At 29.2% G+C, this 24,159-nt stretch overlaps 1 protein-coding gene across 2 annotated transcripts; it reads left to right on the plus strand.

The window, feature by feature from the left end:
* The first annotated feature begins 2,664 nt into the window (after positions 1-2,664).
* On the plus strand, positions 2,665-23,871 carry LOC107161309 (uncharacterized). Of its 2 annotated transcripts, none has more exons than XM_015507666.2 (13): positions 2,665-3,093; positions 12,512-12,641; positions 13,113-13,231; positions 16,985-17,123; positions 17,763-18,214; positions 18,985-19,123; positions 19,189-19,349; positions 20,987-21,125; positions 21,281-22,002; positions 22,178-22,325; positions 22,460-22,614; positions 22,682-22,868; positions 22,987-23,871. In XM_015507666.2, exons 1-13 carry the CDS (start codon positions 3,003-3,005, stop codon positions 23,483-23,485), a joined length of 3,081 nt encoding a protein of 1,026 aa, XP_015363152.1. In that variant the 5' UTR covers positions 2,665-3,002; the 3' UTR covers positions 23,486-23,871. The 2 variants fall into 2 exon arrangements, with proteins under 2 accessions (XP_015363152.1, XP_089073779.1); XM_089217653.1 differs by lacking the exon at positions 2,665-3,093 and adding an exon at positions 11,991-12,068.
* Positions 23,872-24,159: the final 288 nt, after the last annotated feature.

The raw sequence follows: 24,159 nt of genomic DNA on the forward strand, positions 1-24,159 counted from the left end.
CGTTTATGAATAAAAAAATTTAAATGATTTTGTAAAATCCTTGGTTTAATAGATCTTCGCATATGATAATATTAAACATCTAATGCAGTGAATGAGACCGGCTCGTTATTGACGTGGTCGACTTTTAAGTTCTAATACGCCTTTAAAACAAAAATAATGATTTCTTAGATAAAAGAAGAATAAATTTTGTTTTTGACCTATTCATGGTTTATTTCCTTTATAAGCCTTTCTTTTAATTTTCATATATATTTTCTGTACAAAATGATTTCAATATGTTTCACATCTGCCAGTCATCACGCCACGGTTTACTTTTTTCTTTAGTAACATTTTCGTAAAAAATCATCATAAAATATAATTTAAATAACTCAAATATTATTGATAATTTTGTACAATGATTTTTTTTTAAATAGTTTTTGTAGATAATAATAATTTGTAATTACAACTAAAATAAAATATAATATGAATTTTTTAAAACTTTTGCCATGGATTTACTTTTAACATGTAGGTAGGTACTGTTTATTTAATTTTTTGGGCTTGGTCGATTGGCCGATCTGAGTGAAACGGCTTCCGCCCATTGACACTATTAAATAAAATAATGTTATATTTATACCAAGTGTTTCCGGCTAGGTGATTAAAAATCAGGAAAAGTTCTTTTACAAATTAATAGATACAAATTTAACAATTTTAAATTGCTCATAACTCATGAGTAGCTTATACTATAACTAAAAATCCAATAATTATATAAACAGTGTTTTTAATAGATAATTTTGACAAAATTAGTTATTTATCGGAGAATACTGATTTTAGTTATTATATGTAATTTAAAAATAATATTATAATTTATAGTACAATACTGACAGGCTGTTTTCGCTTAAAATCATTTTCCGTAGGTATACAATGACTTAATAACATTGAACTCAAATTTAACAATTTCTTTATTGCAATAGACTCAAAATCAAATCACTAACTGCAGGCCATATGTTTATACATCAAAGCCTCAAAGGCTCGCAGGAAGAACTCCTTTTTTAATCCTTTTTTTTTAGTATTTTTTTATATCTTAATATTTTATCCAAAATGAAAAAAAAAATAAAGAAAACATTTATTTTTACTAATGTCTATAATAATATAACTGTATTTAATGATAGTTTTTAAAAATACTATGTAAGAACATAATGATTTTTTGTTAAACAATTATTTATTGCCGCTGCATACAGTGATTCACAGTTTCACACTTACGGTAGTACAGTACAACAGAGTAGCACCCATCACTTGTCCACTTTTTTTCTCTAAATATTTGAAATAATTTTATCACTGTCATAGTTAAGAGATTTATAATAATATATTATAAATATATAGATTTCACTTTTCTGGAGACCTTCACCTTCTACGGAGTCCTCGTACCTATATAGACGACAGATACCTATTTCGTCCTTCTATACTTGCATTTTTTTTTTTTTTTTACCAGAACTAAAACGTTGCAAAACGTTCAATGTACCATTAAATATTCATTAAATAGCTAGGCGTCGTGCGCATTAACATAGGTTCGCCGTGCATTGATATCGGATTTAAATATTGTAATATCTAACCAGGTACCTAAAGCGTATGTATGTTTTCGTATTCATGTACTATCTATAATTTTAGATGATGACTTAAAACGTGTAGTAAATGTTAATTCAACATGTAAAAACTGAAAACTTAAGTTTAGAATATTGTAACTAGTTATATTTTAGTATTTAATATTTTAATGTTTACCTACTAAAGTAAAAGTATACATTTATATGGGTATATAAAAAATTGTATCAAAAAATAGTGTATACGGTCTCGGTTTTATTGGTATATATTTTTTTATATACTATATTATTAGTATATATAGTAAATTAGATTGGTACAATCATCAATAATAGTGTGTTTTGCATACATTTTTCTCAAAACTTTCTGAATTAAAGAAACCATACCTACCTATGTTCCCTACTCAAATACAATCGAATCAAATCTGCAATACTATATTAATGGAAATTACGGAATTATGAATAAATGCAACATATATTATGATACTTTCCATGAAAATTGAAAAGTGACGATGAAAATCATAAACCATCGAGTACAATGTTATAATAACATATTTGACACACGTATACCTAATTACGGGTCGTTATCCTAGGTTATTGAAATACATTATAACTTAGATGGCTAGGTAATGGTTAGATTTTGTTCAGGATAACTATTGACGCGTCCGTAAGTATACCTGTCTACAACACGTTTAGACTATAGAAATGTACGAGGTTTTGCCGCCAATCTGTCTGTCCTCGGAGGCGGCGGCGACAGCATGCGTTCGAACGATTTTTTATCGATTTTTTTTATTGCTACTGCTTGAGAACGTGAACGTGTGTGCGAGCTCGATTTCATGCCCAGAGCAACAACATTTTGTGATATGCCGAATTATAAATGGTCGGGTGGTTTCTCGGTGGCGGTACAGGCATATTGTACACTAGCGTGGTAGTGGTACAAACGTATTATAATGTATACCATGGTGTAGTGGTTGAGTGGTAGTGGTAGATTGTTATTACTTTTATACAGATGTTAATTATTATGGGAATTTGGCCAATTCACAGCATTTTATATCCTGACCGCTCCAAACTAAATTATACTGTCGTATAGTGTAGATCGTGTTTGGCCGATAAGCTTGCAGCACACGTTTTTAGCCCGTCAATACGACAAGACGTGGCGATAAATTTTACTTTTAAAATATATCCACGCGTGCCTAAGATTCCAAACGAGTAGTCTCGAGAGCTGTACGATGTGTGTGCGATTACGGTGATCGCAGCTCGAGAATGCATCGGAGCATTATGTAGAAAAAATAAATATATACATAAAAGTTTCGAGTTCTTTAATCGTTTCTGTCATCGAGATTACCTTTACCTATATTTTTCAAACATCGTGATAGTATACTGCGGCTTTTACGTCCACTTCCGGTTGGTTTTCCTATATTGTCGATCCTCGAGATGCGTACGTTCAGCGCTTATGTCGTGTCGTTGTTCCACGTGTTCACCGTCACCGACGCTGGCTCTTTTCTCAACCTGCAGGGTATCAACGGTCTGTATTATTATTATTTTTTTACTATTAATGCAAAATGTTACTATTTATATCCTAATGTTATGACTTTTATAATGTATTTGCAGTAAATTTGATGGAAAATGCCATATAAATGATAATTGAATAGTGCATAGATTGTTTCAGCTGAAGTAAATTATAAAGAAAATTATTTAAACAAAATATAAAATTTCTAAAATAATAATTAAATCTACAAAAGATATTATTATTTATTTAGATCTCATTAATGTCACTAATTTATTTAATTTAATCATGTTTTATACCGATGCTGTACGTATGGGAAAAAAACTATTTTTAACAGTGAATTATTGTTCTAACCTTTTTATGTGGTTTACAATATAATACATGATATCTATTATTTTATATTATATAATGTGTGTTACTGGCAAAGTGAATAATCTAGGAATTTTCGTGTATTTTTCTTATAGACCAGTAGTTATTAAATATTTTAACCACTGTCATAATACAATACAATAAAGATATTAATAAAAGGTGATTAAAGTATAATGAAGTAAAACTTATGTGGTGTTGAAAATTAACTTGTATGATGAGTATCAGTACATACTAAATAATACCCAACTTAAATGGTGATCAATTGGCATATCTCGAAAGCAACAATTAACTAACTCTGTGAATTACAGAAATTATAGGAACACGTAGGTATAGGTAAATTTAAATATATATATAATATATTATGAGTATATCATATTATTATTATTGAAAAATATTAAGAAATTTAAATGAACAAATTATATAGATGTGATATACCAACTGTTATATTGTATGCCGATAAGCTAACCAAAAAATAAATAAATAAAGTTATTTCAGACTATATAGTTATAGAATTCATTAATATTTTACTTTTCTCCAGAAGTATATAATACCTATTCAAAATGTTCTACAGCTTATAAAATTCCGATTTAATGCACTAATGATAAATGGATGTTCACAAATAGGTTATCACTTGCTGTAATGAAGTATATAGATAGGTTTGGTATACTAGGTAGGTATATATAATACACAATGATAATATTCTAAATTCTTAGACTGAAAAAGATTATTAAAGAACGAAATTTGATTTTTGTGAAAATCTATTTATTTATGAAATATACCTACTCATATAAAATTGAAATTTTAATGTTTTTGATGACTTTATGCCAAATGTATTACTTTACATAATATTATTCTTGACTGCTTTTACATATAATCATGTATTTAAATTCAACGACATGTAGGTACTAATTTTAACTTCTAATTTTTCTACACCAAGTAAAACTAATAAATTAGTTTAAATAATTATATATTTTATATTATATATATATATTTTATTTCACTCAAAAGTTTTTAATTTTTGATTCTAAAAATATTAAGAGCATTAAATTAAAATATATTACCTTTAACCGCAATCCACACAACTGACATAACTAACCTAATAATACGTATTAAATACAAGTCTATTATTAATTGTTTTTATATTTCTCAAGTCTCGAATTTATTGTATTGTTTCTTAACTCCTAATAAATTTCACACACAGTTCAGTTTCAATGTAGGTAATGCTTTAGGTGTATGTAGCAATGGTAGCATATATATTAAGTACCTACCTATTAGAAAACATTATGCGTTATTGTATCTTGGCACATCAAATTCTTATGATTTTGACATTTATTGCTAATTCATTAAATCGTATCAATGTCGATGAGCATAAAATATCAAGAAATAATGTAAATTGGTTGAATTTTTTTCTCGAACAGCGTATAATTGTATACATTAAAGTACGTTGGTTGTACGTAGTGAAAATATAAAATTTATAAATACAGTAAATTTTGACTAATTTTAAGTTTTATGTTTGAAAACAATAATTATAATAGGTATTGCGTATCATTAAAAATAAGGTTTTCGACCAGCTTAATAGCCCAAGTATCATAATATTCATAATATGTGTAGGTACACTTAAGGTTAAAAAAAAATTGAACTGATTGAGCCATAACATAACGATTAAAAATGTATTTATAATCGTTGCGTGCCATTGGATATGATAGGTATGTACTTAATTCTGTTTTACAGCCTGAAGGTCGAATTTTGGCAATCGATTTAATCACGTCGTTTATGTGCTATGAAAAACTCCAAAACTCATTGCTCCGAAACACAAACTGTGTGTCTGTATCGGTATGACATTATTTCCATGAGTAATTGTAAAACAATAATTTCTCAACACCCATGTAGGAATCTCAATAATAAAATACAGTAATTTTCAACTCATAATATAAATTAATATTATATAACTTCAATATAAACATAAGGGTGATGAGCATTGACTGTCAACAAATATATAGGTATTTAGACAATTTTAAAGTATATAATTCTTAGGTATTTATATTTATTTTTGTTGATTCTAAATATTAGGTGTATAGAAATCAGTAAAAATATGTAAGTAATAGATGTAGCCGTGAAAATTAGTTTTGGCTTATTGGCTTACAAAACTATTTAATCGCATAACAATGTTGAAAAAAAAATTGATGACAAGTTCTTTTACCTAAAATATTATATGAACACTTGAATTTTATAATTAGTTACCTGATACTTACCAACTTAAATTATTCATACTTTTTATTCCAATATTTTCCATAAATGGATCTCTAATGCCTCATAATTGAATTATTGATCAACTACAACTAGCTATTTATAATATATATAAGCTATAACATTATATATTTTATAATTAATTATAAATATCGAAAATATTTTATTACTGGCTATCGGTAATTATTACGGTTAATTTGAAACATTCACAATACATTAGGTATACTTTCCTTCCTTGATTGTTGGTTAAATTATAGGTATCCAGAATCGATGGTACAACGATTTTGAGAATCGATCTACATGACCGGCGCCCATGAGACAAAAAAAAAATTTTTTGCTCTTTCACAAAGCGATGACCTCCATTTATTCCACCGGAAGTATGTGAATTAAAATTTCTGAAAGTCTTCTGTAAAATATATTTACTCCTTTAGTCCCTATTTTTCGTTTTATTGCATACCTACATGATACATTTAAAAAGGAAACAGTATTGAGCAAGTATAGGTAAAATATTTTGTGAAAATAATGATATTTGGGTACCTATAGACTTATAAAGTACCTAATCGGTAACAGTAAATATAATGTTACACATTATTTAGTATACATCATATATTTCAAATTTAATTGAATATGTTTTTCAATCGTGTTAAAGATTGTATAGTTTATTTCCTTATAAGTAGGTATATTCAGAAAGTTAGAAATACAAATATGACCTAAGTTGTAGGTATTTATAATAAATAAATAAGCACAGGTTAGTGATAAAATATAATATTTGTTTATTATACTAGGCATTGTCTCATATTGCTCGTCCTATGTTTAAACGTATCCGTAAGTTAGCAACTTAGTTAGTTAACTATTATACGTAGGATTTAATAATAAATGCGTGTACACAACGTGCTCATCTAATAGATTTTTGCGTTCAAGTGTTTTAAATCTTAATCAAAAACTGTTTGAATATATACGATAAAAATGATTTACACAGTTTTAATAATTAAATGAATGGCTTAAGGGCAATCTACAATTTGTAACCACAAAATCATAGAATTGATACCTTACCGATTTAATACACGAGTACCTATCATATATTGATTGTGAAAATAAAAAAAAATCTGGATTACAAACAATAGTAGCTATTATGTTGCAGTATATGTGATTTCACGGTTATTCATTGTCGTTGATCATAATAATCAAAATAATATTATGTTTAGTTATTCTTTTCGAAAATCATAATTTTTGTATAAAATGATCAGTTTTATCCGTTTTTATAATATTCATTATATATTATGTAATGTATATTGTATAAGACATAAATAAAATGTTTCAAGTTTTTATATTCTAGTGAAACGTGCATTTATGATTGATAATATTATATATGCAAAAAAATATATTTAACCTTGATATACTATTACGTATACCTACTGCATTGTTCAGCAGCTATATAGAAACAATAATGATTATATGCAGCGTCTGTTGTGTTTTTCCGTTTTTTTCACGATCATAATTATCGAAGGAAATCACATGTCGTCGAATTAGATAGGTATATAAGTGCGGTCATACGGAGTCTGTGTGTCTCATCTTTGATAGATTATGATTTTGTTATCTTAATAACTTATGTATATTTAAGAAAGCCACGATTTTAATAATAATCTCATAATGTACCTACACTTGAATTCAACACAATCAGTGGCGGCTCGTGTGCTCTGAAAGTGGGAGGGCGATATAAAATTGCTTATTTATGGAAAGTATCGAACACAAATAATATTAATACTAATAATTTATTTTATTCTGTTTAATAGTTAATACATATAAATTATTAATTATTATATATATTTTAAATTGTCAACACTTTTTTATAGATTGAATTGATTAGAGTTACGACCGCACAAAGTAAATAATAAATACGCAAGTTTGGAATCCGTGAATAACGGCCCGGCGGCAGTATAATTATTGTGTTCCCCATTCTTAGTTTTTGTATTCCAACCATAGTAATGACGAGCGACTTTAACATTGCCCAAGTCGCATGTGCCGCTCGCCAGTCCCGGCAAATTGTTATTGGTTATCGATTCTCAGTAGCTACAGAGTCAAATGATTTATTTTTAAACTCCCATTATCTGATAATGTTTTCATAATAATATGTAGGTATTAGTGTAAATGAAGGAAACACAATTTTTATTTTTGACAATATTATACTAAAATATAAATGAGAAATTTAATATTTAACTTGTAAATTGGTAATAAATTATAATTCTAGAAGGGGGCGATCGCCCCATCGCCCTTATTTACGAGCCGCCACTGAACACAATAGAATTAGGTAAAACAGCGTTTTGAATCGCATCTTAAAAATAACCGTGCAGCTGTAGGTATATAATCGTAATTTGTCGTCAAAAATCTCGATCTCTTCGAAACGTTACGACTTGTTAGTATTCCGCATAGTTAACATAAAAAATGAGATATAGTATTTTACTATTAATTTGTTACCTATGCATGGTTATTTGATAGGTATTCTGACGAAAACGCCGGCCATTTTGGAAACATTTTCTCGCACAGGCGGAAGTCCTATGGTACTTCTTATTTCTGCCTATCTATATAATATATGTGTACCTAATACCTATAGGTATATGTAACCATATCGCAATCGAAAATCTCTAAGAAAAAAAAAATTAGGCACAGTGGCCTTGTCGGTATGACAAATTAAATTGTTTAATTGTGAGTGAAAATCGCCATCGTTCCCGGATACATTCCATTGGATGGAGTCCGTGTGGTATTGACTATTGACACGCTGATGATTGATATAATACTTTTATATAGTTGTTATACGTCAACCACGTGTGATGTGTGGAGATTTTAACGTACCGCGTAATCGGAGCGCTAAACATTGCACAACGCGGTCATATACTATAATTATATAGTTCCTCGTGAGGCTCCTTAATGCGCATATAGTTAATTGCTATCAGTCTAGGTATTATATTTTATTTTATTAAGCATACCATCCCATACGAATCGCACGTAGGTATACCAAAGTAGAAAGCTATTTTTTAATTATAATGACATAATACAATCAAAAAATAGAAATGAACGGTTGTGAACAAAATAATGGCAGCAATGTTGTTGACATACGGAGGTAACATGAATTGCAATTTATACTAGTTACGAAATATTATAATATTTGTTATGATAATTATATTTTATATTATATTTAAATATACTTACGTTATTTTCCAATTATAAAAAAAACTTTTAATTTCCAATTTTATAAAATTATTAATACAATGCTATGTAGAGTTTATACTGTTAAAGTGTTAAAAATATAGGTACCATACTAGGTATTCAATACTATTTTATTATAAATGCTACCATATATTAAAGATATTATTATTATATTGTATATTTGTATCTCCGAAGATCGAGTAGTATAATATAATTTAATATAATCTGATGGTCAGTCATGTACGTATTTTTTTTTTCTAGGATATACACCCAGCTGTAGTCAGCACATAGGCGTATATAGGGGGGATTTGGGGCCTTATTAGCTCTCCTAAAAATTTATTTTACCTCATCTAATTTAAATTTAGTTTATGGTGAGGTATATTTTAACCTATAATATGTGTTAATTTATAAATCTACTTCCTTCCAGATTATTAACTATACAGTATGCCCCAAAAGTCCCGTATCACCCTTAATATCTCCATTTAAAATCAATATATTTAAACGCAGTTTTTTTTACAGAACTAAGTATGAAAATTCTGATTGAATGGCATAATTTTTTTTTTAAATTCAAAAATTTTTTTATGCATTTAAGAATTTTAAATTTTTAAGATAGCCATTTTGTTGAACATATTTTTTAAAACAGTTCAATTGTTTTTTTTTTTTATAAATGTTTGAAATGACCTTCATTATTTGCGACACAGAGTTGGAGTTTTTGGACACAAGCGTTTTTAACATTTTCTAATGCCTCAGGTAAGATATTTTGAATATTTTGTTCAATTTTATGACGGAGATCAGTCAATGAACACGACGGATAGACAAGATTTTTCAAATAACCCCATAAAAAAAAATCTATTGGTGTTAAATCGGGAGATCTAGGTGGCCAAAGCACTAGACCCCTTGTTCCCATCCATCTTCCCTGGAAGTGCTCGTCCAACCAACCTTAAACAATATTTGAATTATGTGCTAGTGCACCGTCTTGCATAAAAATTGGTTCTATTCTGTTTGTATTAATTAATTGAGAAATTATTGGCCACACGCTTTCTTCTAGTAAATCTCGATACTTTTCTTCGTTTAAATTACCTCCTATAAAAAAGGGTCCAATGATCTGCTTATTCCAAATTCCACTCCAAACATTTAATTTTTAAATATTTTGGGCATGAAAATCTATAGATTCATGTGGGTTTTCGTCAGACCAGTGATATGTCCAGTGTCTACTTGTTTGTCCATTTCTAATAAAAGTAGATTCATCAGTAAAAATTAATTTATCTATAAATAGTGGGTCCTGACTAATTCTATGTAACGCCCATTCACAAAATTGTAAACGTCTTTCTTCATCACCCGCATGAAAGTGTTGAACAAATTTTGTTTTATATGCTTTTATTTTATTTTTTTGGGAATTCTATGAACGGATGATTTGCTCACCACGCACCTATGACGTACGGATAATTTTGGAGCTGCAACTACACTTCCAAGAATGTTGATGGTGTTATCTACATTTGTAACATTTTGAGATCTACCTGACCTATTTCGTTCATTGACATTACCTAAGAGTTAAAATTAAGTTATTAAAAAAATTATGAAATCAATAAAATAACTAAATAATAGGTACACAGCTTAACACCCACTATCTAATACCTATCTATGTGATATTAATTAGCTTATTGTAGGAAAAAATTAATTTCTTAGAAAATATGTACAGTGGACACCACGTCACTTATAAGACTTATGGATATACGATTCAGTCGCTTATTAGACTAAATCGTCAGGAATGGTCCGGACGTATCCAAATACCAAAATTTGCGATTTTATTATAATTTGAGAACAATGAAATTTTACCTGTTTCCAAAAATCGAGGCATTAATCTATTTATAACATTGTACGATGGTTTTTTACGATCAGGATACTCAATTCCAAGCAGCTTGTCTATAGCTTTCGTTGTTTCGGAAGTAACATTTCACAATATCGATGTACATAATATTATGTACTGAGAATGTATGAGTCATTATAAATATTGAATAAAATAACAAATAAGTAAGAAATAAGAAGTTATAGTTAAAGACACAGTACGTACTGTACGTATGACACTAATAGCAATAATAGCTATAAAGAAAGAACACAAGATAATAATTTTAATTATAATTTACAAAATTGCGATATGCGTTTGTAGGTATTATTATTATAAATCGCATTAATTATAACTGTAAGATTAAGTCCAATATCGTAACTTTAGGTTCACTTCATGATAATTAAAATACTTAAAAATAGGTAACCAGTTTCACTATTCAGCAAACGATATAACACGGCTATTTTTATTTCTATTCAAATCAAAACTTTAATTAGAAATGTAAAAGCATTGTCGTGTGCTGAAATAGATATTTTATTATTGAAATGTGAAACAAATAACAATTGATTTTTTTTACTACAATTATTCAAAAACCTAACATGCTCTAACTTGGACAATTTTAATTTTTTTTTTTTTTGAACTGTTTTAAAAAATATGTTCAACAAAACGGCTATCTTAAAAATTTAAAATTCTTAAATGCATAAAAAATTTTTTTGAAAATTTTTGAATTTAAAAAAAAAAGGAATGCCATTCAATCAGAATTTTCATACTTAGTACTGTAAAAAAAACCGCGTTTAAATATATTGATTTTACATGGAGATATTAAGGGTGATACGGGACTTTTGGGACATACTGTATTTCCGTTTATGAATTTAATGGAGTTGAACTTACTTTTTATCACATAATTCCGTTCTGTTTGAAAAGTAGGGGGTAAAAACACTATCTCTAAATAGTACATACTATACCTGCTAAAATTATAACTGTTATTATTATAAGACAATTGACAATATAAATAATATATTATTTGTTTTAGATTAGTGTATAATAAGTATTTATTTATAAGTATCATAAAATTAACTGATATAGATATATAGGCAAGGAACACAACATTCTGTATTTTATCATCAAATCTGTCATGCGTATTTTTGAACTACAATAAATTTAAAGTGGAAACTTGAGAGTTATCATAGTTTATTAGCCATAAGTCAATAATATCAATAGTATATTCATAACCGTGATTATAATATTGATATTTATATGATGGTTAATATCTAATTATTAATAAATTAATGATGATTTTCCACAAAACGACCAAACTGATTAGTTAAAGGTAAAGATTAAAAAAAAAATTTTTTTAGGTAGGTAGTTAATATTTTATTTTACTTTTTTCGTTGATTAATTTTAAATGCATTCGTGGGTATTTATAGTAATTGCAGGGTATACACTATACACTAAATCAGTAAACTGGTGCTAGATTATATGCCATATATCTGCGTACGCCCTCCAAACACTATTACTGATGGTATAAACATTAAACATACAGTAAAAATGTAGAATAAGTAGTAATACCTATACACCCAACTATAAAATGTTAACTTTCAACAAATATAATATTTTTATAATATTTATATAATTAAGCTTGTAGCTGAGAAAAAACTAACTAGTATCTCGTTATAAACTTGGACATAAAAAATACAACAATATGATACATTTTATATTAGCATTTATATAAAAAATAATTTTGTAATAATTATATTACTTTTTTTTCAACAGATTGTTTCGAAAGGGTTGCAATTGGAAAACGTTTGAATAGTTCAGATGTGACAAAAACAATATCTACCACAAATATAAAACAATGCAGTAACGAATGTGAACGAATGTTGTGCAACACATACAGTTATGGGTGAGTTTAAATGGTTAGTTTAAAATAATATCGTATTTTTTTTTTTTTTTTTTTACCTGAAGAGTTGTCGATATTCCTGTGTGTATGACTAAATAATAGGTTAAATCAAAAAATGTATTAAATAAATTAATACTCTCTTCTAAACTTTAAATATGGGTGTAAGCAAAAATATTAATATAAATAATAAATAATAATTTATTAATACAACAAAATTATTGAGGTATAAGCCAGTTCACACCTCTTCGTGGTGTATCCTGAGTGACTCTAAATTAACATAAAAAATATTAATTTATTTTCTTGGGATACAATCGAGACATATAATGGTTAATATCCCAAATTAACCATTATACTTGTAAAGTTACTAACCTTACTACTGTAAAGTTGGTAAATTCTTAAAAAGTTGTATAGTTATATGACATAAATTTGAGAGCGTAGGTAACTAATGTGTTGGTTTTTGTTTTCATTTTCCAGATTAAACGGAAACGGAAATGGTACTTGTTTACTAGGTTTAGATCTACCAAAATCGGGACCGTACGATGATCCAGAGTACGATCTTTTCATGAAAATATTGCAATGTAGAGATAGAACAAGTGAGTAACATAATAGTATGTATCTATAGTATCTATTTGCATAAATCAAGTGATAAAAAAAAAAATTGTTTATTATTCACCTAACTTAATTAAGTTGACAATTGATATTCGGTCGTTAAATAATCTTAAAATAATGTACAAACTTATTTGAATCGATTGAGCGATCCTAAAAAAAATAATTAAACACTTACCCTATGTTCCTAGCTCCTATAGGTAACGTTGTTTTGTTGATATTTGAAGTTTAAATAACATAATTCATGTTGTGATGATATAACTAAGTATCAACATAAGTAGGTGGGCAAAATAATATATAAAATAATACTCAACTTTAATTTTATAATATATAATAAATCCTGTGGTGACTACTGATTAGTCTGCAAATTATTTGGTCTCCATTAATTCAAAAACATTTACCCGGTAAAATTCTAATGAATTTTCATAGACGAGTATCTATAACTAATAAAATACATTTAAAATTAGGTGCATGAAATATATTTTTGTCTCGTATCTATAAATATTTTTTATTCAAATAGTTATTGGAAAATATTTTCATTAAAATATTCATATAGTCATTTTAAATAAATTAAAAATAAGTTTTAGGTATGATAAAAACACATTGCTATACCCTATACTTAGGGTGAGTGAACAGTTGTATAAAACTAACCTAATCTCTGTCTAACAATAAATTTCTTCAGGGTTCATCGTTTAAACAAAAATTATGATTAATGATAATTATTCGATTCCTCGACATCAACCCAACACAAACTCCTAGTAATTAGTATCAAGTATTAAAAAACTATTTTGTTTTTATCGATTTTTTTATGGTCTATATAATCAAATATTACTATAATAAGTGTCCAGAGCCGTATTTAGGGGGGAGCTACAGGGTACTGTTGCCCCAGGCGGCTGAGTAGGAGAGGGGGGCTAATTTGTATTTTGTATAATGATTAATGAGGCGTATTTTTTTGTTACCCCTTGGTGTCAAATTCCTAAATACGGCCATGTAAGTGTCTACAGTTAATGTACCTACATAATATTTTATAATGTATTCTACTAAGTGCATATTATATCAGTTATATATCTAATAGATTCTGTAACAAAATAATAATAAAAACTTTGTGATGATTTCAATATTACACAAGAATAATTAACAAATATATTTGATTTTAAAAGTTATTATTATTATTGATAATCGATTTATTAAGTATCTACATCGAAATGTTTGGTACGGTATCCGGGTATCAAGACATAGGTATCTGGTAATAACAATATTATGATAGGTACTTAGTGATTACTAATCACATTGTAGTATTCAATATTTCGAATACTATAATAATTTTTCGCTCGTGATTTGGAAATATAAAAATAATTATATTGTAACACGGAACAACTATATAGGTATGTAATTTATAAAAACAAAAATAATTCGATATATTTTCACTAACATGCGTATTTACAATTAACTGACTGTATATTACAAACCATATTATTGTATGAATATTTTTCGACACTAGAACAATAATATGGTTCTGCTGATTACAGGCTGCTGTAATGGATGTTAAATTATATACAATGTATCGTGTGTAATAGCGAATTAAATGTTTTGCGTAAGTGACAAGCGTGGACGTTTTATTAGCCACAGCCTGCTAGTTATCGTGTGTGAAATGTGAACACAGCATCACTAGATGATCGTTAAAGTGGGTAGTGCCAATATAATAATGTATAATTAATATTTTTTAAAAATAGCATTACGTGTTCGAAATTATTTTGCAGTGCACATTTATTGAATTTTGACTAAATATTGTTGTTCCTTATAAGTTATTGTGTTTAATGTTAATTTTTAAGTAGTATTGTACATTAAAATTTAAATATGTTAATAATATTGAAAATATCATAATCTTTAAGGTCACCTACTATATATATATTATATATATGACCTAATCTTAGGTAAACAGTAATATATTATCTTATCTTAAATGTTTATACAAACCAAAATACTCATGCAATTTACGACTTATGAATATTATGACTTGGAAAAAAAATTAATAACATTTTTTATTGAATTAAGTTAATTTTATTTTATATCTTAACTTTAATTTTAATTAATTTTATTCAATTATTTTCATTAACTTGCCCACCTTTGCATAAAATATTCCGGGACCTAACTCATGTGCTCCAAAAAATATACCGGGACCCAACTCGTGCTGTTTTTGAAATCTGGGACCCAACTCGAGTTTGTCCCATAATAGAAATAATAGCTCACCAATTGCTAATTAGTAATTATGTACTATCCTCATAGCTATTAATGTTTGTTTGGGGACCAACATTAGTTAGTTTTATAGTGATATTATTTTAATTTTCCTACTTTTAAATTTAAATTTACTTTTTATTATTTTTCTGTTATCAATATTTACCACAGAAAATGCTCCGACAATTATGACTATAGTCAAAATATTTTATAAAAGTATTAATATATTTTAAATTATTTCTCCCTATAATTTTTTATAGTAAAATTATTTTGATAAGAAATAATGCATAACAAAAACTTATAATTTAAAAATTTAATTAGTTCACATAAATTAACGTATATAACAGATGGTAACTTTACACACTTTAAACTTAAAAATTCTATACAATACTTTTATTGATGCGTTCTTTGAACTCCAAGTTATTCGTGATAATAGGTATAATATTATATATTTCTTGTTTTATGAATAGAAATGATCCCGCTCATAAACATAAGTATTTTGAGAGTTAAGAGTAATTAAAATGTTTTTTTCTGGATTGCATGCGTATTTAGCTCGTATTCGAAATCAATACTTCATATTTTTCAGAATTTGTCATTTATTTTAAACTATTAGCTATAGAAACAAACATTTAATTGAAATAGATATTTAGGTAGGTAATAACTAAATACCTACTTTATTAGGCTATATACCTACATTTTATTTATTTATTTATACCATTCATTCGTTAAAACATTTAAACTAATTTATCGTATCTTTACTGTACATGTAGAGACGATCATTAAAAATTAAGCCTTGAAATATTATTTAAAATTGTTTAGAACATTGAAAGAATACAAACAGCAATGTTCGCTTAAAAGTGGACTATTCTGCAGTGAAAATAATGATATAAAAATAAAACAGTTAGATATATTTGTATAATGTTGATACCTACATAATATAATAAATTGTTATTTTAATTTAAATAAATAAAATTTATTGTTAGTGTATTTAAATTTTATGCGTCAGGTTAAAAATATAAGTCTTATTTGAATAGTATTAATATTTTTTGCTAACAATTGGTGTTTTTCTTCATTTCATATAAATGTTTAAGATACATCAATTATACGTTATGAAATTATTATCGTATTCCTATAACTATGCACTTTGAGAACTTGACCTAAAAGTCAGTGAATTGCAGATTTTCAAACAATTAGTACTCAGGGAGTTTTAGTGATCCAAACATCACAGATAGATTAAACTCTGGAAAAAAAGTTAATAATTATAGCTAAAGTTAATAAATATACAATAAACATAGGTTAGGCAAAAAACACAAGTTAAGAGTTGTCTATATCAGTAAAATATAAAAATCTATAAAATAAAGTTTTTTTGGTAACATATTGCATTTTTGGCGTTCTTTGAAAATATTGATATTAACAATAACTATTATTACATGGTCCAGTTAAATCTCTATTGAATGCTTGCACCGACAACATAATATAATATTAGGTATATTATTTTTGAATAGCATGTTTCATCAAGCTCGTGGGAGGCCGTCGTCTTACCGATAAATATATCCAAAGAACTCTGCCCGCTGATTCAAAAGGAGATTGTGAAATATACTGCGAATATGAAAAAGAATTTCGCTGCGAAGGATTTAACTTCAGGTTTGTATTATTATTATTATTTAATATTTATTTTAAAAATAACTATTTAATTGCTGGTTGCAATTTTTTTAAAACCTTGTTTGTTAATTTTGAATTAATAATTAATATAGTACATGAATATTATACTAGTATGTCTTAGTTCACCATATATTAAGTTGAACAGTATAATATCAATAATAAAAAAATGTATCATAAGATTTTTTTAATATGTAGTTTAATTTAATCCTTTATTTCGGTCAATAAATTATTATTAAGGCATTTTTATTATTTTTTGGTATTAATGAAAACTAAATAGTAACACAGAAAAATAAATACATTTTTAGTAGGTTTAAAGGATATACAGTAACTGTAGTCTGTAGTAGATAAGAATAAATAAAGTAATAATACTTATAAATAGCATGATACAAAAAAGAAAAAAATGCGATAGAAGCAAATGGTTATTGAAAAATTGACAAATGGCTCAAGGTCAAACTTTTACTCTTGCTTAATATACTCATTGTATGATGTCATTAAACTTGAATCTTGAAAAACATATTTCACCAAAAAGTATGTGTGGCTAAATAATGTATGAAATATAATATTATGTTATGGCCATTATCTGTATCGTTTTATCGCGTGTTTTCTTTTATTTTGCTGTAGATACGACATGAAGTTGGACTCTTATAGCAGCTGCCAACTATCGTCTGTATCTTCTGAGAAACTAGACCTATCCTTGGACTTCCAATCGGACGTGGAATACGATTATTTTGAAAAAAATGTAAATGCTTCACCAAGCTGTCGGTACGCGGAGCTGGCCGGACCATATGGGCAAAGGCGAAAATGGGGTGGGTCCGGAGACGAACAGGACCTATGGCAAGACCTCAGTCCACAGTGGCAACAGGGAAACGAAGTGGCATATGGTGATGTTGACAGAGTTTTCTATGATCAGTTGAAACCAGGTGTGCAAGACCTTTTCAGTGGTGGAGGTGGAGGTGGCGTGTCTCTAGTCAGACCGACTAATCTGTATAACAATGACGTCAGGTTATTGTACAATAACTTACAACCGACGTTGACGGCAACGGCGGTGAACCGACTCCCGGCATCGATCAACGGTTAGTATGTCATACAAAAGTAACATACCCACCCGCTCCCGTAGTATACGATACTTATTGCAACACGGCGCGGCGTTTTGGATAGGTGACTTGAGTTCAAGTCACTGATTTGTGTCCCTTTTCCTATACTACATAAACATTGGTAACCGATTGGCAACTCTATAATTTAGACTATTTATTGTTTACGATAAATGTAATTTTGTGGTAGGTGGAAGGTAACAATTATGCATTTAATTATTTAATTGGATCATTGAAGTATCGTATATTATGGTATATTTTGTGTGCAATAATACGAGTAGTATAACATCGTTTTCCGCTGTCAGAATTTCGGATAGAATAAACCCAGAGTTAATCCAGTTTGTGGTATTAAGGGACTCGAAAAGGACAGGAGTTTTTCCAGTATTGAATGTAAGATCTAAAATAGATAAACAGTAGTTTACAGTACCATTATAGACTCTTAAGTTCAAATAATATTTAATACAATATGAACTGTAAAAAATAATACGAAGTTGCTACAATATTATCATCCTTAGTACCTGAATTTTAGTTGTTACCGATTCATTTTAAAATGTTTATCACATAGATCACCCCTACAGCCCCCCCTCTGGATCCGCGCCTGACTAATCGTGGAAAACATTCAAAAATTCTTGTGACAAATGTTTTTTTTTAGTTTATGTCATGATCCATATTTTCTACAATGTTGTATATTATTTTGAATGTTTTGAATATTATCATAACGTATATTGATGGATATAAATTGTTTTTCATAGAGTGCTTCATCAAAGCCAGAACGGGACACCATTTGCAGCAAGAAAACATCATAAAATCAACAAACGCTCCGTCTCTTTATGGCTGTGAGACCATGTGTGCTAATGAACAAACATTCACTTGCAATATATTTAGTTACAGGTGAGGTACAAAACGAGCCAACAAAGGTGTTTAAATAATAAGGTTGATCGTTTTTTCCCCAACAGATATAGTTTTACGTCCTCTATGGACAATTGTCATTTGGGTGATAAAATGCTCAGACAATTAGACATTTTCCAAGATTTAGTCCCGGACAGAGATTGCGACGTGTTTGCACGAAACGAACTTAGCCAGCCTGGATGTCAACCTGCGAAAAATTGGGACACTGGTGAGAATAAGTAACAAATTTCGTTAATCTGTATAGCAAGAACGTAAAAACAATAAATGTTAAAAGCAGTCTCATAATTTTTCTAATTTGAACGTTAAATTTTTTTAATTGAAAAAGAAGTCAATGCAAAATATAATTAAATCACGCTTTTTTGCAATTGTTAATGGTACACAATTTATAGATTTTGTCATTTTCAAACAAAATATTGTTTTTTTTTCATATTAAGAGACAAGAGTGAGTAGTAATTAATGATAAAAACTATCCATAATTAGTCAAAAAATTAAACACAACAATAAACGTGAGTGCATTTTATAGTTGAGGTCATTAATCCGTTTTTTAAGAAGACACTAAAAATGTTCATATTTTGTATTATGATTCATAATTAATTGTGTACAATATAATTTTTTAACTGTATGGATTATTTTATTTTCTGGTTGTCGCATTAGAGGGAAGACGGTGAAATTGCATTAATTGTATCTTTGTGGAGGGATGCCATGGAAAAAGTGAAAAAAGTGATTTTCAAGTTAGATACGAGTAGTATAGTTTAAAAGGCATAAATTAGTTCATACTCTAAAGAATTACAATTTAGTTTTCTTTTAAAAACGAAAATGATAGATTTATCAGTGTTACTTTAAATAATTTTTTTAATATTTGAATACAATTACTATATACATATATAAAAAATCATTTCAAAAACATAAAAATACATTTAAATTACTAAGAATAAAGAAAGAAAATATTTTATTCAATGTTTGACGGAGTTCTCGGTTAGTATTAAAACATCTAGGTACTCAATAAGTATAATATTTTAAATTTTACTGACTTCAATTAATGTGTATCTTTCAAAAACTTCGACTCAATTTTCTCTAAAATGTTTTATTAAGATTCAATTTTTATGTAGCTACAATGTTACATATAATAATATCATATGTGTGTAAAACTTAAAACCGTATGTAACATACTAATTTAATGCTTGTAATATTATTGGAATTATTTATGTGATTTATTCATGAAAAACTCCATATTTGTCTTTTAAAAATGTAATATGTACCTTAAAACAATAAGAGTTATTTGTAATCTAAGATAACCCATAGGCCAACACACGAGTTTTTCTCAGTGAGGCCTAGTTATCTTTCGATATTAATTTAAATAAAAAATAAAAAAAAATAATATAAAATAAAATATATTATAAAATTGAAAACTGGGCAGATTTTGTTTGTACCATGTGGTACAATTCTAAATGTGGTTCTGAGTTTAATTATATCTACTAAACAGTAGATAAAACGATTCAATACAAATTGATTTGATGAATTCTTTACAAATGTTATACTTCTTTGTAAACTATTAAAAATAATCACAAAAATATCAAATAGGTTTTAGCAGTTTTAGATGATTGGTTTATATTTTTAAAGTATTATGTCATCGCGATTAGCCCCAAAATAGAAATAAAATCCACCAATTAGTCATAAATATAGATTATTTTAGCGTTCAACTATAAAAGCTAATAAAAGCTAATATTAAGGTATGATGGTTATCGAGAAATTTTTTGTATATGATTCTGGTCTTGTGACATACAAGTTAAACTATCATTAGTAAAATTATAAACTAGGTAATTATTATTTGCATATGGATTTCAGATTGTTTTGAACGAATCCGGAGTGGTTTGACGTTGGAAGGGTCCATTGTCAAATTTTCTGTGCAGACAGAGAATTTGCATGAATGCGAGCTCATCTGCCTTCATGTAAAACACTTCACTTGTCGAGTATTTAGCTTTCGGTAAGTATACGCTATGACGTGACAGCACTTTAATATAATAACGTACTCAGTCCATCACATACATGTTAATATATTCAATAGTGTATATTGTATAACCATGTTACCAATTTATATGATTTATCATATAATTCATATAGTCCATGCTTGTTTCACAGCCGTGGACCACCCGTCATTGGTAAATGGTCAGACAACTGCTACCTGACTGATTACCCAGTACTCGATATGGATCCGGTTAAACACTTCGTTCAAGATTCTGGTTGTGATGTCTACAACCGTGGTAGCTATGGTCGTGGATGTGAACTGGATAAGGTTCTACCACAATCTGGGTGGCCATTGGTCCCGGGACAGGACCTGACGCCAACCGTGCTCACCACATACCGACCTCAGTACGGCGTGCCCCCTCCCCTGACGCCGTCCTTGTATGGACCAAAGTATGGTCCACCATCATCGCCACCACTACAATTCTTTCCTATAGTACCGTCCGAGTCACCATCGCCAACACCATCGCCATCGCCACCACCACCACTACCATCACCATCACCACCTCCACAACCACCTCAGTACTACCCAGTCGGTCCACACTCATCACCATCACCGCCACCGCAGTACTTCCCTCCACCGTCAACACTATCACCACCATCTGGATATTACCCTGTCACGCCGACTGTCTTTAACATACCAACTAGACCTACTGGTACATATGTGCCATCCATGCCACCAACCACATTCTTCCAGATACCTGGAGAATACACCCCTGTGTCTGTGAGGCCCACAAACAGGTTGCCTGGAGTTCCGGGAGGTGTGTACAATGATTTGTTCAATCCATATGGACAGAACCCAACCCAAGTACCGACAGTCTATGGGATGGCAAAAAAACGTAAGATAGACGTGTTATTAAGCGAATGCATTTATTATACCAATAAATCAACGCAAAAAAAAAATAAGCAAAAGTTTTATAAATTCTAATTCTAGTCCTCTAAATAATAAGTTATAATATAATTATTATATTCTATTGTTTTTTTACTCACGTTTTCATATTTCTTTGTTTTTAGTGTGTTACATAAATTTCGGAGGTACTGCTAGACTGTTGCCGTCAGCCATAAAAAAATCTATGACCGTCGAGTCGGAATACCAATGCAAGATGGAGTGCAATAAGGCCAGGGAAAACCAATACTTCCGGTGTTCTACACTCAGCTACTTGTAGGTACAGATTGTTTTAGTCATAACACCATACCGCATTGGTGAAAAAATTATAACATTATAATGGTGCAATTGTGCAATGTGCATATGCATTTATCACATAACATTTGGTATTTCATCTTATTCTGTTATAGTGGAGGTTATTGTGAGTTGAGTGACATCGAAATGAGAGACTTAAAACCTAACCAACATTTCAGTCTAGACCAACAGTTCTTATTGTACACTTGGGATTTTAGCGAAGTACATTGTTTTAGCTCGCCCGTAGCCAAATACTCTCCAACTAATGGTTGTGAGTAAAAAACATCTTTACGTATCTTTGAGTTTATAATTACAATTTGGTTGTATTTCATAAATAGTTTCGGGTGGATTAGAGTGGACATGGATGAGATTTACTGTCAACGGACAGCCATGCAGACTTGGTTCGTACTGTACCGAAAATGTCAACATGGGCATATGGTCTTGTCCTGTTGATCAAGGTGATTGGGATTATTGTTGTCGACCTGACCATAAATGTGGTTATTCCGAAGGGGTCAGTTATCCATGGTAAGTCATCTAATGGAGAACACAATATTTAAGAAATTTTATAAAAATAAACACAGTAATACTTATGTAATTTAGTCATATGGTGGATTTTAACATAATTTTTCTCCCACGTACATAGGTGTCACGTGGGAAAATCCACAGATCAGTGGCGACCGTGTAGCGATAAGTATTTCCCATCAACGGACGGACCACCGCAAACTTGGCCGATGACGTACATCCATCACACGGGCCCACCAGTTGTTCACAACCCTTCCAGCCCTCTACCTCCCCATGGTGACAATAACAACAGCAACAACCACAACGGAAACAACAATGGCACGCAGACTGAAGTAAAACACGAACAGTCGTTGGTCGATCAATTTTTGTCAATATTCACGTCCTCATCAACGGACGTCAGCAGCAATGCAGTTTCTTCACCTGAACCTGTCGCTGAGGCATCCACCGCTTCGTCAAAGACCACCAAATTCGATCTTGATTTGTTGCCCGGTTTCCAAGTGGTGGACGTCACCGACAAGCCCCAATCAACTAGCAAACTGTACTCGTATCACAAGAACAACTACAACAGCAATCGTATCAGGAACAGATTTGTAAGGAAAAGACCAGTCGTCTACATTTAATGCCTAAGAGACGATGATGAATGTATAGTGACCATCTGTGGTCATTGTGTCTCACGAATTTTATATAATTTATATCTAGTAATAACGCGTTAAATGTAATAATTTCTGAGAAGCAAATTAGCCATATGGGTAGTCTCCACATGCAATGGACCTGCTTCACGATATCGGATGATGGTAATCATCGCGAGCCGTACTATTTCATTTTTAACCTAACCTCATTTTTGTGAACCCTCCGTTTTATAACATTCTTTTAGGCGTGTTGGTATAATAACATGATCAGAAGCTTATGAATTCTAGTGTTTGAAATATGAATCCCAAAATAACAATCATAGCAATTAATAAACGAATAGATTTTTTAATTAAAAATAAATTACATGTTATTTCAATGATGATATTGGTGTTGTTATTTTGAATTTTACTATGTATTTTAGTTTAATCCATAATTCATTATTTTTTTATTTTTAAATCTCAACCTATGATTTTATATCTTCATCTGAAGAATATTATTTTTAAATAATCTAATATGTTAATAGCATTGTAGATTGTGATTCCTTCTGTCCTTAAAACTTTATATATGTATATTGTATATATACATATATGTATGTTGTTTAAGTATGAAACTTGTTATTTTATGATTAAACCTACTGCTTTAGTCAAAGTATTAATACTCAAAT

This window comes from Diuraphis noxia, unplaced genomic scaffold (assembly GCF_037042655.1).
Source record: "Diuraphis noxia isolate RWA-SAM2 unplaced genomic scaffold, SU_Dnox_SAM2 contig0001, whole genome shotgun sequence".
NCBI lineage: Eukaryota > Metazoa > Arthropoda > Insecta > Hemiptera > Aphididae > Diuraphis > Diuraphis noxia.

Excerpts from the sequence above, each read along its gene's own strand:
- LOC107161309 (XM_015507666.2), top strand. The coding sequence starts at position 3,003 with ATGCGTACGTTCAGCGCTTATGTCGTGTCGTTGTTCCACGTGTTCACC. Across the intron at positions 12,642-13,112 it reads TGCAACACATACAGTTATGG|ATTAAACGGAAACGGAAATG; the intron begins GTGAGTTTAAAT and ends TTCATTTTCCAG. Across the intron at positions 18,215-18,984 it reads ACTCCCGGCATCGATCAACG|AGTGCTTCATCAAAGCCAGA; the intron begins GTTAGTATGTCA and ends TGTTTTTCATAG.